The sequence below is a fragment of the Cygnus atratus genome, chromosome 6 (genome assembly GCF_013377495.2).
Source record: "Cygnus atratus isolate AKBS03 ecotype Queensland, Australia chromosome 6, CAtr_DNAZoo_HiC_assembly, whole genome shotgun sequence".
Lineage (NCBI taxonomy): Eukaryota > Metazoa > Chordata > Aves > Anseriformes > Anatidae > Cygnus > Cygnus atratus.
The window spans coordinates 36,192,612-36,213,981 of NC_066367.1; the positions used below are offsets into that span (position 1 = coordinate 36,192,612).

The 21,370-nt window shown below is 39.6% G+C and overlaps 1 protein-coding gene across 1 annotated transcript in view; it reads left to right on the forward strand.

The window, feature by feature from the left end:
• Positions 1–7,367, forward strand: part of ARHGAP15 (Rho GTPase activating protein 15) — a 313,229-nt gene extending 305,862 nt beyond the window's left edge. Inside the window, exon 13 of the mRNA XM_035556046.2 lies at positions 6,203–7,367. Coding sequence (XP_035411939.1) covers positions 6,203–6,386 — 184 coding nt within the window. The 3' untranslated portion in view covers positions 6,387–7,367. The remainder of the gene's footprint in view (positions 1–6,202) is intronic.
• Positions 7,368–21,370: the final 14,003 nt, after the last annotated feature.

The window sequence follows — 21,370 nt, forward strand, 5'->3', positions numbered from 1 at the left end:
ACAGCTGCAGAGCACAGGAAGCCTATGGAGTTTCTGTAGGCCAGGAGCCATCGAGGCTATTTTCAGCAAAAGCAAGCTCTTAAGTATGTCTGAACTATTTCTGACCCCTCTCGTAACGTATCATACACCATGACCTGCTTTCTCTGTTTCCAGTCTCAGATCGCTATTGTTCCAAATTCAACCTGTGGAGGAAACAGGAATTTAAAGTGCCTTTGCATTTTACACCAGCAGAAGAAAATAGCTTAAAACTCTATTAATGCACTGTGATCTCTGCATTCAGTACACTTGTTGTGGAGGAAACCCCATGGCACAGTCTGAAAAGGACGGACATTGTGGAGTTTTGAACTCCACAATAAGCACCAACCTCAGGTTGTAGTTACACACATAAAGCCCCTCTACACACACACATAATATACAGATTTCACAAACAAGCCAGGAATTCAACTGATAATGTTTGCTTTTCCTTAGCTTCATCAGCTGGTGAATACCACCGTAATACGACTGAGCAAATCATCCATAAAGCCAGGACATAAATAATAATGAGGTTTAGTTTGCATTCATAAAATATCAAGAATCCCAATTTATTACTAAATTTTACATTTATCTACATTGCAGTGCAATGAATTGAACAGTTTGCCTAAGTAGAGCTTATGGTATCAGGGGCTCACTTAACCACTGATTATTTCAGTGAGTCTCTCAAGATGGGGTTAAGAAGTGCACAAGCCATGAACTCTTCCTCCACAGTAGATGCATTTTGGTGTCCGTCCTAAGCTGGCAGCAGTGTGTTCTCAGGACATTGATATTTCTGCAAGGCTGTGACCTGTTATAAAATGCCACCTATTGCTTGTGGCTTAGGATCACTGTCAAAGCCAAATTTTGTAGTTCAGTTGTCTTTTTAGTACCCCAAAACACTTAAGTTTTACACAAAGAACAACCCCTATAGCTGAATTCAAATAAGTTTACAATAGACAATGATGCTGCAGTAATATGTTGTGTCTCAGGAAAGTATGTAGCAGGACTTACAAGGAAAAATAGTACACTCAGAAGAAACCTAATGGATTATCTGTGCATCATTTTGTACTTGGGCTTCTTTTCTAACACTGAAAAACCTGTCTGCACAAGCCCTGCCAAAATGTGCTTATACACACACAGACATTATCACTTAGTAGGATGGTACGTTTTATTATCAGGTTATTTTCCAGTACATTTGGCACAGTTAAGGTAAGTATATTAACTTTACTTCCAAATAAAGGAAACAAAGTTGTACTGAATGTCTCAGCCATTGTCAGTGAGTTAAGAACTGACAGGAGGTCCAAGTAATCAACCCTGTCTACTGCGCCAAGCTTTCCCCTGGGACATCTCTTCTGATCATACAATGTATCTGACTGGCATGGATGTAGAATTGCTTTCAATAAAGATTTTATTTCAAGCTTGGATGATTTCTCCCCAAATGTCTTGTCACTAAAGCGAAGTATGTAATACCTGTTGTTTTTTAAATCCCGTGAACCGGCTTTTGGGAAGGAGAGGAGCATAAAATGTTGAGCTAAACGTTGTTCATCATAAGAGTCATATTTTAGCAAGTTCAAATTGATCAGGAGCTCTGCAAAAGTCAGAAAACTACCACATAAAGTAGCAGTGCAGTGAAAAGATCTGTTAGAGGAGCTATATTCAAGGTGAGTAAACTCAGCCAAGAAGGCAGCTGAGCCATCCCCAGGCAGAGTCCTGAAGCTGAAACATTACATCTGCTTACCACTGACTATCTATAGGAAACGGGTATTAGCTAATTTGAGGATAATCATTGGTAGAGAGAATCAATGGAACACGCAGACTTTGGCCCATTGAGGCAGGGCACAGGAATTTATGTCTCAAACCAGCCCAACTCTCCACCTGGGTGAGCTGTGACACTGGTTCCTAGCACTAGGGCAGTCTGTTCCTATTCTGTAGGCTTATTTGCTATGCCAAGAAGATGGATGTCACAAATACGTAGTTTCTCCTTTCTGGGGAGTGTTCTTTATCCCCATGTATCTTTAATCTTTCTTGGCCTCTGTTTAGATCTTGGTTTTGTTCTCTCAGGACAGTGATTTCTATAGTTAAACCAAATGTGGTGCAGAATGCTGGTGGTCAAAGTTCCGGTAAGATGAAAACCTACTTTTATCTCTTGGTTCTCTGCTGACTCCAGAGGACTGCATTTCGTACACTGCCATTCTGGTCCATAGTATTTTACCAGATGATCCTTTCTTACTTTTCTGATCCCCTCATTTTGTAGTGTGTTGCTCTTCAGTCGTAGGCAATATTTCTAGTTCATGGAAGAGCAGCATGATCGTCTTATTTAAAAGTTAACCTTGAACATAATTTAGAGCAGTTAAAGAGTATAAGAGTACTATGCATGTCTAAAAATGTTTCTACTAAGGGTAGAAATGCCCCAAACATTAAGCAAACAAATCCTCGTGAGCTGGAAAAGGCTAAGAAGGTAGGAGGGAACGGTTCTCCTCTCATCTGGCAAAAGACAGCTCTGTCCTCAAACGCTCTCCAGCTTATAGTAAGACAGTTCCATTTGAATTGGGGTTTTCCTCCCTAAAGACACCTTTATAGAATATAGAATATTTTATTTATGTGCAGTAGGAACATTAAAATGGTGAGGAATCAGAGCCACCACTGACATGCTTTCCTCTCTTTGGTAGTTTCTACAGAACAGAAATGGTTGAAGAACATTTCATAACACCTAGTATGTTTGAAGTAATAATCCTGTGTGCTTTCCGAATGTCAAAATTAATAATGATTTTATTTAGAGAGTTTGAAAAGTGTAGGTTTAATGAAACTGGAGAGCCAAACTCACCATACCATGACCCTCACAGCTGTAGGGTTGCCCTGCTCTCGGTTGCACGCTTTCCAGCTTACAGTTGCCTTAGCAACAGCCAAAGCATAAAGTATTTTTGCTTATATATCTGCCATTGATACTAGAGCCCTTCTATCAGACACTTCTGCTGTTTTAATACATCATTAATTTCATTACTATTAATAATGAGACCTGTATTTTCTGTATATCGCCTGACTAGTGATCTTTAAGGACTTACACCATTCTTGAATTTAGCAATTTGGTTTGTTTATTTTTGGGGAAAAAAATCTTGCACACCATAATGCCCAGCAATTTCTTGATGTGGTTCCAACATCTGTAGGCCTGGATTACAGATTGTTTCTAAAATAATCTTAAATTGATAGATCATTGCTCCTTTCAGTTAGGCTTGACAAAACGTAGCTCTGGCATTTCCTTTTCCTTTTTATGTTCTAAGCGGTGTGTTACTCTTTCTGTTCTTTTTTGTGCCAGAAAAAGAAATTCTTGCCCATTTTTTAAGGTTTTTCCCTTTTAACAACTGAGTTTCACTTAGTAGCTACAGTAACAGCTTAAATTGTGTATATTTGTTTTTGTTTTGCTTTGACTTTTTTCCTTGTGTGGACAGATGAAAAAAACATCAGTTATGGAATTTCATTGGTAAATATTTGTAATTTAAAATGGCATAAGGTCCCAAAGTCGTAATTATTTTCTTCAGGCTGGATTGAATTCCTTCTTTCTTTCCCTCCAGTAGCTGTATTTTGCCACAAATCATTTAACTACTGAGACTTTCCTGAAAAGTAATTCTGTTTTCTTGGCTTAGAATTTTTTGTTGTTATGGTCATCAAAACAAGTACAACTGCAAGAATAGATAGAAAACCTGAAGAATTTTCAAGAGATTTTGTCCATATAATAATTATTAAACTAATGTTAGACTTACTGCCTCCCTGTAAGTGTGGATTTTTTCAGTGCCATGCTCCATGTCAGCGCACCACAATAGGTTCCTCTCCATCGCCAATGCACACCATGAACATCATGCTTCATGCCATACCCTCACCTCCTGAGAGCTGAGTGATTGCAGACCAACTCCACTCAAACAGGTCTTTGTGTGCAGGATTGCATCTCCAGGGAAAGCAAAGGGAATTATTCTGCTTCAGAAGATGGCAGGCAAGGGCAGAGGGATTGGCTATTCATCTTCCATTTTCTGTATTCACATCAGAAATAACATGTTGACGGTTGGACTTGATGATCTGGAAGGTCTTTTCCAACCTAGGTGATGCTATGATCTTGCTCCAAATTTTACAGAAGGACGTAATCAGATCCTTCCTCTCCTTTCACTTTATCAAGCCCTTTTCCCACCCCACCACGACCATTCTTTACCCTGATTCTGCTCATCCATGGTCCATGGCCTCCTGCTCCCTGCAAAGTCTTTCTGATCCAGCTTCATTGATGCTGTCCATTGTCAACACCACCTCATTGCAAAACCATAGAGCTGCTGAATAGGATTTTTTCCCTGGTGAACTAACATCTCTACCTATGCCCAACGTCGTCTGCAAATATTTTATAAGGTTTCCAACTTCTAGCATGTAACAAGCTCAACAAAAACAAGTCCTTCTCACGAGGACACCTCAAACTCCATGTATGTCCTTCTGCATAAGTAGCATTGAGGAAAATAACCTTGCCATCCCTGTGACAAACTTTTTTAATTGTGATAAATATGTGTGACGTCCATCAGAAGCCCACACAGTCATTTGGCAACAAAACTACTAACTTTTGAGACTTTCTGGATTCCTAAGTGATGATATGTTAATCTTACCACAGAGGAAACATAATTATTTTTTAATTTATAGTAAAGATGCTATATTTTAAGAAACAAATAATTAAGCCAATCTGATTAGTGCCATATGGAGAGTGTTTTGTGCAATGGACACCACGGTTACAAGCATGAGGCAGAACTCAGTAATGTTTCCTATTTAAATATGGAAAAATCCATGAGCATCAATGTTCAAGGAATGTGGTAAATGACAAGATTGGCAGAAATCCACAAGAAGATACTCTTTGCTGTGCAACGAACGCCCACGAACATGAAAGAAACCTTTTTTTAAGTGCCTGAACCCAAGCGTTATGAAGTTTCTTTCACTTACAGTTAAGATTGCTGTCAATTCAGTAATAGGTATAGCAAAACAGAGACAGTTATGATGATTTTTAAATTGCTTTCTGGACTTTAAAAAGGTGAATGAGTGACAAATAGGGTGAGAAGGTGGAAAGCAGGACTTGGCTTCAACTGTACACTTGAAATATCTGAGTTAAAACTAACCAGTTAGGGAAGCAGCCATAAATTCAAACATTTACATATTAACGTTACATTTAGTTCACAATCCTTGTAAAGCTGTGTAATTTATTTGTAAAATACGTATCTTCATTTACTAGTCTTTCCAGCCTAGGATATTTTATATATTCTGGAGGATGGAAGGAAATGGATTTCTACTTAGTTCATACTCACCGCTGCAGAGATTTATGCAAAACTGCCTACCTAAACTCCATCCATTAAACCTATATTGTTCTTAGACCAGACTTCTCAATCCTTAATGTCATTTCCACAAGAATATTAAGTCTTAATACAGACAAAAGATCAACTTTTAATAATAATGGTCCCCCTCTCATAATTTGTGGGTAATAAAGATATCAAAGGTTATAATCCTTACCATTATTTTCTAAGTCATCCCATTAAGGCATGTGGTCTCAGTGTCTCTTAAGAAACTTTGTGTCAGGATAAGGCATGCAAAAGTCTTTAGTTATATAAATTTCACAATCCATTTCAGAGCATACTAACTTTATTGCATTTAAATTAGCAGAAGGAATGTGTTTCATATGAGCTTTATATTAAGGGTCCTTTTATATTTACCCAACTCTTTCAGTGCAGGAGACCATGCTACAAGAAGCAGGGAGGCTTCTCCCTGAAGCCACCAAAACTGTCAGCACCAACAGTGCTTGATTCAGTGTATTGATTAACATATAGGGCACCCCCTATTTTCGGTATTTAAATGTATGAGGTCAGAAATTTTTCCCTTACAGCACACACATGAACTAATGCTCAGTCACCGGAAAGCAGCAGCCAACAGTACCCTGATATAAGTGAATTGTAGGCTGAGCTTTAGACCTCCATCTCCTTTCATTGCTCATCAGGTTGGCAGAAGTCATCCCTTCCCTCCCTCTTTTCTTCCTTTCTGCTAACTCAACCAACCAAACATCCATGGTAGGAGAATCAGTAAAAAAAAAAAAAAAATGGAAAGTGCCTCTGTATACTTCTAATGCAATAGCGACTCCTTTGACATCCCTCTTTTTTAACCAATTCTTTCCTTTCGTCAACAGGATAGCAGCCAAGGAATCCGTGAATCTTATGTCAACACAAAGCTTAGGAATTGTGTTTGGACCAACACTCCTTAGACCTGAAAAGGAGACAGGGAACATGGCAGTCCACATGCTGTACCAAAACCAGATAGTTGAACTTATGTTGAGTGAGTACAGCAAGATCTTCGTCTCTGAGGAAGACTGACAGACAGGGCCTGTTATTGAAAACGTTCACATCTGTCTTGATGTCTAATATTTTTACATTTCTGTAAACATATTTCTGAAATATTTCTTTTTCTTTCAAGTGACAGATGCCTCATTTTGTGAAAACTTAATGATGATTTTGTGTTTAATTTTCAAACATTGGAATAAAAAATATTGTCAACATTTGCCTATATGTATTCTGCATTAACCCTTTGAGAGTTTCATTATGCTAGCACTCCAAGTGTCATTTTTTTTGCAAGCTGAGCATACAGCATATGGCCACGGACCACAGAAAATGCTGTTTACCAACATATGCAATGGCACAGAAAGACAAATGGTAATTGAGGAGACTGGTGGAAAATGGAATAAAAAGCAACAAATTAATACAGATACCACATTTTATCTAGGTAATCCAAGTATAATTTACCTTTCTCTTTGATATGTACTGAAAGTTAAAGACATGATACGTAAACAATTCCCCTACTCCAGGAGTTCTAAAAAGGAATGCATTTAATACATTTAAACAAATTATGAAAAAAAAAAAAAAAGAAAAAGAAGAAAAAAAACAACGGTCTCTCACTATTTGCATAACAGTGCCTAAAAAAAAAAAAAAGAAATTGGAACTTTGGCGTTTTTACTTAAATGCAGTACATGAAATGAAGACATTGCATGACTGCTCATTTTAATGTAACATCCATTTTGATTCTTCATCACACTGTACATCTGCCCGCTTTCCCCAGCTATCTCATGTTCTGTAGCATTTGTATTGTGCTCCTGAGGATGCTTTATTGGTGAACTACATTAAATTCATCTAGAAAGAACTTTAAAAAAAGCCTTTTCATATGCCCTTAGGATTACTTGGCTAGACTTGAATCAATTTATGCATTTGATGGTTAGTTTCAGTTGTCATGGATAAACAAAAGGGTAACTGTCTAGAATATATCAAATATTGTTTCATTTTGAAATGTATGTTTCCAGCTATACACATCTCCTACCCTGTTTTGTAAAAGTATTCTGCTGATAAAATGTAGACTTATGTTTGACAGCTTTTTAATCAAGTTCAAAGAGAATAAATAAAACTAATCCAGTGTGGTAAAGAGTCTGTCTGGTTATCGATTTGTTCACAAAATGAAAAATAAACCATGTAAATAAGATGTGTGAAACACAGATCTAGAAGCAAATATTTAAAGCAATTAAAGACCCCAAAACATAGGATTAATGCATAGGTCTGCTGTGCACAAGAGATATGTCTTCAGTATCACCTCAGCAGATCATGGATTACTCCAGTTTTACTTAGCATCATTTTACAAAATACCGTGTTATTCAGGAAAGGTTGCTCCTCAGAGCAGTCATTTATGGAAAAAATACATAATGAGGCTTGATCATTAACCAAGACCAGGCTCTTTCATCAGGTACTAAAATGGGCAGAAAATACCACCAAGAAAACATAAAAAGCGTTTGAACCCACTGGCCCCATGATATTTTCTGACCTCCCACGGACTGGAATGTCCAAAAAAATCAAGCGAAACAGAGGGGTAATGACCAGCAATTAAAATGAAAAACATAAAAACAAAATACTATCCCACTATATCACAAGTATTCAACATACCCGCTTCCTAATGAAACCCTAACATTCTGAAGAACCCAAATTCACTTCACTTTCAAGAAAATATTTTTCATGTTCATGTCAAGCCATGAGTACTTAAACAGTAATGCTTTTCAGTATCGTCGTCTTTAGACTCTTTTAATAGCAACAAACCAGGCGCTGTTTATAGCCTGTGGAAATGACTAGAAGAAAGATAGTCAGAAGTTCAGTCTATTCCTTAATAAAGACCATTCACATTATGGCCCCACGGGTGCTCACAATCATGCTATTGAAGTAATTTCTGCTATTACTGGAAATGAAAAGTTCACTTGTTACTTGGATCCTGTTGCACTCAGAAGAAAAGATTCTTAATTAATTAATTAATCTTCCTTTAAGCTTTCTTTGGAGCATGGAGACTCCTCTTGTTTTTATAAGCAAGAAAAGGCTTATGAAATGAGGCTGTATCTTTTTATAAGATCAACTGGTTTGGTTGAGATTTAAAAAAAAGAAATACAAGCAAACTTTTAGACATACAGGTCTTTCTTCTGTTTTCAAGGGTGCCTACGTGAGTTCTGCACAAATGTGGTGACTTCTCTATTAAATGCTTCGTTAAAGATAGAAGTCTGATATGTGGGTAGCTGATTCTGGGAGGACACAAGTGGGTCTCACCAGAGAAGCCTACGTGTCTGGGGTGTGCAGCAGATGTCTACCCTTTTTCTTGTCCAAACAACAGAAAGGACCAACCACGCCTTGCCACCAACATGCTCGTGTCCCCAAGAGCCCAGATTTTCCCTGTCCTGAATATCTACCTGAACACAGGGGGGAAAATCACTGTCTTCGCTGTTAGTCAAAGTCAAAGATCCAGCCCCATGGCTCTGGACATCAGCCCCCAGGGCCAGAAAGCAGCTGGACACGTCCATTTCCAAAACCCCAAAGTGACCAAGTCCGGCCTCCATCCACTATGAGCAAACCACTGGGCCTGTATCACACTGGGCCTGCATTTCTCCTGCAGGTAGTGCTTATAGCAATATTTGCTACGAATTGGTAAAACTTTTGCTCAAAGTCCTTAGTGTGCCAAAATTAGACTTGCAGAAGACCTTTTCTTCAGGTGTAGGCTTCAGTTTGAGAAAAATCTCAAATAACTTAAGCAAGGAGCTGTCACTATTACTAGCAAACGATCAGAAAAATGAAGGCTGAGAATGCAGCAGAGTTATTTGTCCAAGAATCCCTGTGTTTATCTGCATCTTCTCCCTATAAAAATCAGCTTTTACTCAAACTGGTGTGAAAAGGCAGCTGTCCTAATTACTGGGATTTCTGCAGTAAAACAAGACATTGGAAGGAGATCTGTAATGGAACTAAAATGAGTATTTCTCGTTTGGAAAAAAAAAATTAACTGACTGAAGTTTATGCTTTTACAAGAAAATTGTCAGTTTTTACTCAAGAAATTCAACTGAAAAAACAGAATTTCCGAGAAACAGAATAAGACAGACTGATCTTGCTGAGCTAGAAGACATGTAAACTGCCCTGAACACATTTCCATCTCTCTTTTTATTTACATATATATGTATGTAAATATACATATATATATACACATGCACAGAGCAATATATATCTTAATAGCTCTTTAATTCTCTGCTAGGCCAGCTACAGTGCAGGTACCATTCAGTCTGATTCTGTAAGCAGCTCATGTTGCAATGGAGCCAAAGACTGCAATCCAACCTAAGGCACTCAAGGAGTTCAGCTAATCAATTACTACAGAGTATATGGACCACGGGTTGAGTTTGGAAGAAAGCAAGAAGTTGGGACCACAATCACCCACCACTGTAATCGGGCAGCACATAGATTTTACATGGTTAATTCTCAGAAGAGGCTGAAAGACAAGCCTCGGGGAACACACATATTATCACTGCACAGCAGGTTCCTGTGCACTGCATTCCTGCTTCATAAAGGAAACATGGAGCACAGGGAAGCTGAGTGCAATCATGGATGCAGGTCTCAATAACAAATTCCGATTTTTGCAGGATGCAAAAATGGGACCCAGGGCAATGCTTGTTTTGCAGAACAGAAGAACCTTCCCTAGCACTCATTTCAGACAACAGAGAAAAACCTTCCCTAAAGAGCAAGGGTAACACAAGAGAAACATCTCCAGCAAGTGGTCTGCTGAGGACAGGAGCAAACAAACCCTTTGCTGCTTGAGCTCTGGAGCCCCTGATAGTCAGCAGGCTTCACCAAGGGAATGCTTACAGGATGCTATCAAAACAGCAATCACATCCTTGTGCCAATTATATATATAACAATAATAATATACCACAGGTTATTTTTACACTCAACAGCTGCATATATCCAAAAGTACCTGAAAAACTACATGAATTAATTCACTGTTTTTCCTTATCCTTACGAAGTATGAGGATCCCTGTTAGAAAGACACGATTGTATATTACATAGAAAACATGAGTTTTCACATCAGTTTTGTAAAGTATATATTGGAGTTAAAAAGACCAGAGCTCCCAAAACTCAAGACAAGAGAACTAAGGATCCAATACCACTACTGGTTGTGTGAGAAACTGAAGCACAGAGCCAGCCATGTCAAGGGAGAACACTGTGGTTTAGTTCTCATTTTATTCAGCCACATTCTTTTCTTCTTTTTTTCTTTTTTCCTTTTTTTTTTCCAGAATTTTTATATTTTACCCCCTTGCTTCCTCTTCATTCACCCGTATAGTACTGCACTGGGGTTGTTGCAAGCACTCAGCTCTTACCCTTAAACCCTTAGAGATGCTTCAGAAGTGCAGGAACCTATTGCCATGCTGCAGAGCAGCCTGGCCATGCACCTCCAAAAAGCTACATGCACGCTGTAAAACCTGGGGCAGTATCTTACACCTTCAGTAGAAGCTGACAGCTTTGTTTAATAAGTTTAAGAGGGACCATAAAACACTGCAAGTTCAGAATGCACGCCAATTAATTACCCACAAAACACCACCATTTTAGAGCACATTTCAGTTAATAAAAGGCAGACTCATAAATTTCACATGATTCTCCTTCGCCTGCATCAAAACACAATTCCCATGCTCGGCTCCCATCCATAAGTCTCTTAGCCACTCCTTTTATCTCCCAGACACATGGCCACCTCCCCACCCATGATTTCTATATTGGCTCGAAGCTCAGAAGCTTTTTCAGAAGCTCAGAAGCTTTTTGGACATTTTCTGGTTGCCCTTTGGGGTAGGTGGAGGTGTGCCCTCTGCTCTGGAAAACACAAGTGATCATATTGACCATATCAAAAGCAGTTCACCAGCCTAGTACTCAGCTCCAGCCTGCCCACTGCAGTGAAATAGATGCAAGGAGTCCAATCATTACCTCTTGCTTTCCCACAGGGGATGTTTTTTTGCAGCCCCAGGCAGCAAATGGTTTTAAGTAAATGTCTAAACGCCCTGTATACATTTCTATCTTTATGTAGTTTCTGTCACTTATTATCCATTTTCAGTCCTGCTAGGCTCTTTGTCTTAATGGTATCTGATGAATTTCCCAGGTTAATTATGCACCATGTAAGAAAATATTTTACTTGTATCACTTTTAAATTCATTAGCTTTTAGCATTATTGTATGGCACTCCACTTGCTCTTGATTTATGGGAAAGGCTAAATAGGATCGTCTGACTGACCTCTTCTGGCAATTCACTATCCTATATACCACTAACATATCACCTCTCATTTGTCTCTTAATCAATTTAAGCTTCCCTTGCATGGAAGATCTGCCACACCTCTTATAACTTGCTTTGTCTTTCACTGGATGCTCTGTGTATCTATTCTGCCCTTTTGAAACAAAACAAAACAACAACAAAAAATAAATATTCAAGGTGAAAGGATCCAAGGATCCTTAATATTTTCCTTATTGATCTCTTTTCAGCCCATTAAAGAATCAAGCTGCTTGTTTGTATTTGATTGCTCCTCTGCACTGAATAACTGCATTGTCCTTAACACTCCCAATGGACAAGATTCACAAGGGAATTTGGGGACTGAAGTGTTATTCTGATCCATCCATACAACATTTCGGTGCTGCTGGTTCCTCCTTGGTGGCTATCTCACCTTGCACTGGTTGGAGTCCCAGTCAGGAGCATTACTAGCCCTGAGGGTCAGCAAGAGGGAAGGCAGGATGGGAGGAGACTGCCCAGCAGCAGGTCTTCTCCTGTGCTCTGACCAAAAACACAAGGAGCAGGAGCAGCTGAGGGAGGCCTCAGCCTTCCCATGGGGATGATAATAGCATATCTGTATGTGTAATAATAGCAATGACAAAAAGTATGGCACATGCTCTGCATATGCCTTGGGTATGCCCAATGTATACACGTACCCCAGCAAAACCACCTGCATGTGTGCACTGTAACCCTCTTCCTGATAGACGTGGCTCTGTCAGGCTGATGGCTAACGGCAATTTCCTGGCTGTTCAGACGACAAAAGCCTATCTTCTAATCCCTGATCCAATCCACATCTAACCCCTTTTACCACCCAGGACATGCAGTGTTGCAGGAACATCGGGCTGATGATTGCCTGACCCCATAAGATGCTCAAGTTCAGACAAAGCAACACAACAACATTGGTTGATGCAGGTTTCCCAAGTACTGTTTGTTGGAAAGCAAACCAAATTCCAAATCTTGTGCTTTTGACATGCTTCACCTCAAATGTGAGAACTGAAACTCAGGTACCTTAAACATGTCCTGAGGTGCAAAACACAAGCACCTTCTCAAGGACGCCGGTATCATTCTTTCTCACGTCACCGCCTTGAACCGCAGATAGCCAAAACACTGTCAATGCTTTCCCTCTGATGCTGCAGTTTTAGAGAGTAGTATGCATATTGCAGATGTGGTTTTCTTGCACTAGATTGAAAAAAAAAAAAAAGAAATAATCTTATTAAAAATGTAAAAGGATTTCAGGGTTCTGTGCATACTCAGAGAAAAGAGAGACGTCAACAACAAACATGCCATCTGAACAACACGGAAGGACCTCTCTCCCATGGGCATAATAGATGTTTTATTAATAACATGCTTTTATATATTTTTCTCATTTCCCAAAACAAGGGGAAGAAAAGAATGGTTTTTGAAATCAAAACATCTCCCTGGCTGGACAACTGAACACCCTCCCCAAAACACGAGAAATCGAACTAGGACCTGGTGAGCTTTCTGAGTGTGCGTTTTCCTGCCCCATATGTGCTTCCATCTTCAGAAAGCCTCCGGCACAGGGACAAAGGCTCTCCCGTTCTTGAGAGCCCATAAGGAAGCACATTAGCTCCAACTAATACATTAAAAAGTTGGGGCTTTTAAGTGGCTCAGGCAGACTAAGCACAAGCACTGATGGAAAAGATGTGAGATGTTATGAGTTACTCATCCTCTGTGATGGCTGAATAGGGTGTGAGCAGACAAGAGGGAGGACAAAGGCCTCTTTTTTCATCATCTGGAAGAAACAGAGCAGCTACTGATAGAGCAAACTGTTTTTTTCCCCTAATCTAAGCCAGTTTCCTCTGTCAAGTAGAAGTCCTAGTAATGGATAAAGGAGATAGAAGTGACTCTGATCCTCCAGTTGCCTTCTACCTGAGCATGTGTCTGGACCCTCAGGACACAAGATACTAGGTTCAAGGAAGGGTATTCCTGTATTTCAGGTAACGTTAACCTCCTTGGAAATACTCTCCCTAGAGTATAGGTCCTCAATAATCCAGTTCTCAGATAATATCCCAAATGGCTTTAAGGAAGCTAGGAAAATTTGTTGGGAGGGATCAAGGGCATGGTATGCTTTAAAGTAGAAAGATCCTAAATTAAAATATTTCTTCCATTTTCCGCCAATACATATGACCCATATCATTACTGAACAACATTTCTGTTCATTTTTACTACTTTTTTGTTATGTTTTTTTTTTCTGTTAAAATAGAGTGTTTTTGGTGCTCCTACAGAAATTTGTTAAATGCAAATAAAGATGAAGGCTGCATCTCAGAAGTAATGCCATCTTTCCCTGAGATCATCATCAGATGCTAGGAAAATATTGCTTTGTAACAAGTAGGGAAAAGAGGTGAACCTTGATATCTGTGGCCGAAAGGGCTGCAGGCCAAGCCGGGAGAGTGCTGTACCTTCTGCTCAGGCAGCCCTGCAGTGGCTGGCATTACAAGAAACTCCATAAAAAAGTCTTTCTGGGATGCAGAGATTCCTATTGACTCACATAAAGCCTTAATTGCTTCAGAGCCCAAATACTTTCTACACAACCAAACCTTAGATTTTACCTTGTGGACAAAATCTTTTTTAATCCCTTCTTATCTGTACAGCTGGGGATTCATTCATAAAAGATTTTGAGCATTTGACCCCAAGGATGCCCCAGTGCAGAAGGAATCTATCACTCACATATCAGGTTGGGATGTCTTTTTCTGCTGTAATTCAAGTGCACTTTGCGAGGCTGCCGGGGTCACAAGTTGCCTTTCCTACAGCCACTCTCCTGTGGAAGCCACCAGGAGAACTTGCGGGATAGGAAGGAAAAAACTAACTAATTAAGGAGCAAGCGTGCATCTGTCTCAGGCCACTTGCCAAGCATAATGTGGTGTGGGGGGGTAAATCTTCTGCCGTTAGGACATGCTCCTGCTGGACTTGCTGACTCCAGTAGTAGGGGTGACAGACGCCGCACAGTCAGGTCTCGGGACTTTCTGTGCCCACCTAATGGCAAAAAAAAAGCTGTGGGATTTGTCAGAAATTCATCTGGCCGTAAACATGCCAGAGGTTCCTGAGGTTTAGATAGCTCTGAACACGTCTCCGATTTACTTAAACTTATACCGTGTACATGTACAAAATAAAAGATGTACAAAATAACAGATATGTCTGACAGTTATCTCCAGGAACTCATGTCCAACTTGTGTCAAAAATAGCCCAGATGCGGCCTGCACCATTAAGTGGTGGGGAAAGCAAGCACGGGAGGAGAGGACACTATCAAAATGGATAGACCAATTGGCAGGGAAAAGCTGGATCGATCTGGATATTTGGCATGTTCCAGATTTTCTGGTGCCCTCTGAAGAGACTATGCTTATGGAAAGAAATCTCTTGCCATAAAGAAGCCCTGCGTGGTTCATTGGCCCCTTGCCGAGCTATGGGCGGAATGAACAAGAGCACCCTCAGCACCATCTTACCACCACGGCAGAAGCAGACAAGATCACCGTCCATACTTGCAGTGAGGATAATGAATTTGCTAAGACATCTTCTTGTAACCTCGGTCCGTCTGCTAGAGTAAGAGCAGCCACGGTGGTGTTGGTTTGCCTTAGGCGGTCACGGATCAGTCAGTAAGGAGCTGAGGCTGCTTTTATCAGTCTTGTGGTTGTACAGACCGCATGAAGCCAGGACGACTGTCTCCCTTCCTGTATAGAAATTACATTACTAAGTACAAAAAGAGAGAATCCAGTCATGGTAAACTTTAATATCTACGTACCTGGCTGAACTGGCTCCCTTCTGGATAGACGACCACCATGTAACTGCACTGGGCAAGGATGCTCCCACCATGAGGTCCAACTGCAGTAAAATCAGACACCAAAATCTTTTTAACCTTTTGTCTCTTCCCACCTCTCCATCATTCAAACCTACAAGCATCTGAAGCTCTGTTTCATGGGAAATGTCTGCGAATGAGGTCCGAGCTTGCACAGGAACATCTTTGCTTAACATCCACCACGTTGATGACTGTAACTTAATTACCGTGCATACAGTACCAGTGACAGTAAATATTAGTGCTGTGTGCTGCAGAACAAATATCCCATGATGAAAAATTCAAACAGTATCGAGCTTTTCATTAGTGCAGTAATGGCTTTCTCACACATTTAGCTCATTTTTAACTCAACCTGCTACGGGAAGGAAATGACATACTTTTTGTTGAATAAGACAGCACAGAGATTATATGAAGGTGCTTTTTTATGGGTAAAGAAACGTATGCTACATTAATCTATTTTTATGCTTTGCACTACATGCTGATGAGTCATTTGAATGCCAAGTTTCATTAGTAAATTGGGAGTGATATAAGTAGCTCTACGATAAAATAAAATACATGTATTTCATTTAAGAATGCAAAAATTTCAGTGCTGCTGCAGAATGTCTTAGAACACCACCTAGCATCATAAGAAAGAAGGATAAAATCTTAGGACCCTATTTAAAAAGGAATTTTGTGTCCATAAAAAGTACATTAGTAATACAATCTGCCCAATATGGTATTGTTCTATCATTTCTCCACGGATCATATTAGTCAGTGTCCTGTTAACATCCATTTTATCATACTGTCATAATATTATATTGAAATGAGATCTGGCACTTTTGGGGTCCAGTGCAAGATGAAAAAAAATGGGTCTCCAGCAGTCTTCCTCTTAGATATAATTGAAAAAGAGGCAGGCATGAGGGCATGCTGTGACTCACGCTGCCAGAGAGTGATCCGGAATCATTCAGATGATGAGTACATAGAGAATGCCGTGCACAGAAAGATGGCAATTTGCTGTACTAATGTTTTGAAAATGAAAATTTCTAGCTGTTTTGCAGAGGAGCTTAGTAGGAAAGGCAGAAGAAGAAAATAATAATAATAATAAAATCTTTTATAGTTAAGCCAGATTATTTCTGCTGTTTTCAGGAAGGCTGCACTACAAGAACAGTGTTTTCACAAGAATAGTGTAAAACATAAATGAATGTTGCTTTATTGACCAAAATAAGTATAAAATAAAGGAAACAGAAGGAAAACAGAAAATGGGAAAAAAATGGGAAAAAAAAAATCTCTCCCTTTTCTTGAGGATTAATTATATACAGAGAGATTCAGGGGTATCTTTCAGTCTCCTTGAAACAAATCTTGGATCCTCGCTCCTGTCACTGTGGCCACATAGCCACAGGGAGGGACACGTAGGTACTCACTGTGCTTCAAGCCCATAAGACTATATTTCTGCCATCAAGCACCATTTCCAATAGCCAAGTTATCTGACAAGCCACAGCAGGATTAGAAACATTCTCATTCTTCCCAAATAGACTATAAACAATGATATCAACAATGATAAACAATGATATCAACACCTATTCCCTTGGTGTTTCCACTGAGCTTTAATTCAAATGAGCAATTCCAACCTTTGTTTAGTATCTATGTTGTCAGTATTGGTACATAGTTTTTAAAAGTTTTGTTGTTTTTATTTATTTATCCTTGTCCTTTGATTTGACTAGCGCTGTTCTTGAGATCTTCATTTTGTACTAAATGAAGCAAATTTAGTACTAAATGAAGTCCCTATCTTCATAATTTTGTTGTTAAAGACTCCAAAACTCGTGCTGATGGCCTGTCCGCAAGATAACAACCCACGCACATAACCTGAGCCCTCTTACACGAAGTGAAACAATCTCCTATTAAAATAAATAAATTTTAAAAAAAGAAATCAAATTCTGCCTTTAGTGTACACTTAATTGGGGGTGTACTTAGGGATCTACAGAGAATGCAGGGCCATAGGGTTCCCTTCAGCCTTACAACATCCAGAAGAACATTTCTTGGTGAAATGCATACGAAAATTAATTTTAGTGAATATTTTTTTCAAAGACCACACTGTATGATAAGAACTCCTATATCTGCATGTTGGAGCAGACATGATTAAAATCAATGTTTTGGCTTTAAAAGGCACTTAAAATACAGTCCGTATCCCACATTTTTGCCCTCTGTTTTCCAGCGAAAATCCATCTCAAGTCACCTAGCTGTTCTTCACCATCCTCTACCTTTGTTGGCAACATTTTTTAATCATCATTCCTTGTTCTCCTTAATGTATCATTTTTTACCATTGCTGTTTAAATTTTTATAAGTCTCTGTGCACTGAAAGAGTCAAAGTGTGATCTTTCCAGCAGAAAGGAGGAGACCCCTTTACTTAGAGGAACTGCAGGAAAATATGTGTTTCGCAGGGAGGGCCATGAGTGACCCAGAAATAGATGGTTCCTGGGAAAACGCTGTTTAAGTGCCAAGATGGGCAGTTTACTACACGTGGAAGTCCAGGTGAATGGGGAATCTTCAAGGATCTCCCATTGAGCTGAAATTGGGGCCATTTTTATAGCTTTCAGTTTTGAGGTCACAGTCACCAGGACTGGAAACTCAAAAATGACTTCAAAAAGGCAAATGCTAACTAGATTTCACACTAGATTTCATTTTACTTGGCATTACAGAAAGAATGCAGGTATTAAATAGACTGTTTCCTGTATACAATAAGGTTAATTAGTAGCAAGGGATGGAAATCAGTGTAGACATAACTCTTTTAGACAGGTATCAAAAATAATCCCCTGATCCCCACAGACCCCAGCTGCACTGAAAGAAGAACAATATAAAAGATTCTTTAAAAGAAATTTTTCAAACATTCTCCAGGTGTCCCAGCTATATTTAAATAGGCATGTGGCCCCATGTGTACTCCAACCCTTTCTGCTCCGCAGTTCCCTTGCTCCAACTTAAATGAGCAGAGCACTCGCACAGAATTTTGAGGTGCAGCATAAAGGATTTCTGTACAAAGAGACTGGGACTGCAAACCGAGACAGACAGGAGAACAAAAAGAAGAATATATTCTGGACTGAATGGGACTTCCCTAAGCTCCTTATCAATAAGGTTAATAAGGGTCCATGCAATTTACTGATCACTACGATGCAACAACCAGGCTAAAGCTATAAAGAAGCTACACAGATACCAGCTTTTAGTGCTTCTCATGGCCCACCACATTAAAGTCCCTTTACCCTTCCCCTGTCACCCCACTCAAGAGAATAAACTACAGTCTGTGTGATTGGCCTGACTAAAATCCCTGGTCTGCTATTACGCTTCTACCTGCCCTAGTTAAGCAGATTAATCATTATGTCCTAGAATTTGATCCTCCAGTCCCTTTGTAATTGAAGCAGTAATGCTCAGATATTTCTAAAAATGTATTTCTGAAAAATACATTTCCTTTTTTCTCCAGTTTAATTTTGTTATCCTCAATCATATGCATGATATATATAAAAAAAAAAAAGCTCCAAATTTCTATCTCCTCTATAAAATACATGTCGTATCAAAAAGGTGACAAGAGGGGGAAAAGTAATTAGTGAGTTCACAGAGTTCAGTAGAAAAGTTAAAATAGAGTAACACATTACTTTTTATGTTAAGATTTCACAAGACAAATCTTGCCTGTGTTTTAATTGCATGTGACCCTGGCAGTCCCACTCTGAAATGAAGTGCCGTAAAATTAAAGATGACAGACGCTCAAAACAAGTCTTGTGATCTTGATTAAACTACAAAGACCACACTTTCTCTCTGCTGCAACTCAGATATGATGGGCTGTTTTATTTGGGGAATTGCTTCATTAATGCTTTCTTTGACTAGATATGTTTATTATAAAAAATACTGAATATGGTGATATCTTGCATAGCTAAATAAATTCTAAAAGGCAAGTAAAAAAAAAAAAAAAAAAAAAGGAATCTTTAAATAACCTCAAACTTAAATGCATCTTTTAAAGATCACGGACATCTCTAGAAGAGGGTACCAAATGTGTCTGCATTTCATAGCACCTGGTTTTAAAAGTCCAAGATTTTATTCACTATTTAGTCCATAAGCACCACCTTGATTTTCTGACAGCATTATCCAACCATTATTATCAAGCTAATATATATCAACTTGCTTCTATCAAGTTTCCACAAGCTAGGAAAAAAAGGTGGGGCGGGGGACTGAAATAGTGGGGAAAAAAATAAGTAATCTCCTTCTCTGACAAAATCCTTGCTAATTTCCAGAAGTGTATTGATGATAACTGGCTGTAACCATCTATATGCAGCCTTCCAGATCCTTGAGCCTACGTGAATTATGTATTTCCAAACCTGTTGTATTATCTAAACATTGAGATTAAAGAACCTGCAGGACTATAAGCATTGCTTTAAATCTAGGTTCAAATTATAACTTGTACATCTGCAACACCTCCATGTTCCTTCTTTTCCAGACCAAGTTATCAACAACACTTGGCTTTCTTTAGTGATTTTCAGTTCAAAGAATCGAGACAAAATATTTGTAAATCAAGGGACTTGGTGGATCGATGCTTCATCAAGACAAGCAGCTAGTACCCCACTAGTGCTCTCAATCATCACCGTGCCAGGGATGCCAGGGCCATGCTGCTCTCACAGAAATAGAAAACAAACTCCATTAATGATGATTTACATGTCATTCAGGACTGGGGTCACAGTTCAGCATATTTTGCAGTCATGTGTCTGATTTTCATTTTTGAAATAACCTCACAGATTTCAGTAGGATTTCCCACTTGACTACATAATGTACAATTCAGGAGCCAGAAGAATTATAGCACTTGGTACCATAGAAAATAGTGCTCTAGACATGCTAGGTCACACCACATCTCTCTGCACCTTGCCAACATTTTTCACTTTAAAATGATGCTGTCCAAGTATTACTAAATCCATTTTTCCTAAATATTTCATATATTTTCTTTTACCAGTCATACACTTTGGGGAATCAAAATATAGAGGCAAACCTTTAGCCCCATGCCCAGCCTATGTCTGGGAATGTTCAGGAGGAAAAAAAAAAAGCTGAGGATGAAGAAAGAATTTCTTACCCTAAATGAAGCTTCCCAGGCAGAGGAAGGTCAAAAACCCCATAGCACGCTGGAGGTTTCCCTGTCTTCATTTCTCTAAACCACTATTGTTTAGCCACACCACAGCAATGCCTCAAAAGAGCCTCCAAAGGCAACGAGCCACGTTCTTACACAACTGTCTGGGATCCAAATGCGTTCCTCCAAGATGCTGCTGCTTCACAGAGCCAGTGAAGACACAGCCACAGCGGACTTCCTATGGTGTAGAAAAGCAAAGGAAATGTTTCAGGCTTGGTTACGTGCTCCAAGCAGAGCAGAACATCTTATTTATGTGCTTGCAGCTCTGCACAGGCAGATGCATTTCTTTTGGGATCCCTTCAATGAGGTGCTGCAGTGAGGTGTCTCCAGAGATTTTTCTATGTCATCTGGGGGGCCACTGTCCCTCTTCCCAGACCGAGCCTGGGTGGTTTAAGGTGTTACCTGTACAGCTCCTGGTTTCCCTCACGGGGGGACCAGCAGGGGTGTCTAGCACAGACGCTGTGTGATAACAAGACAAACTGCGTGTGCGAATTCACACCCCTCACCCCCTTTATCCCATTGCAAGTACACAGGCCTGCACACACACCTTTAATAATTCAGCACGCACAGATCCCATAATACATATATTCACAAATTGCTTAACCGCGGGTTTTAATGAGGTCCTGGAGGACACAATGCTTATAGCACGAACAGACATTTCCGTCCCTACGGCGAGCCCCACGCACGAAAACGGGCAGCTTTGTGGTCCTTCTGAGGACAAGTGCCTACAGGAGTTTAAAACTGCAAGTCTGAGGCACAAACACCAAGCACCTC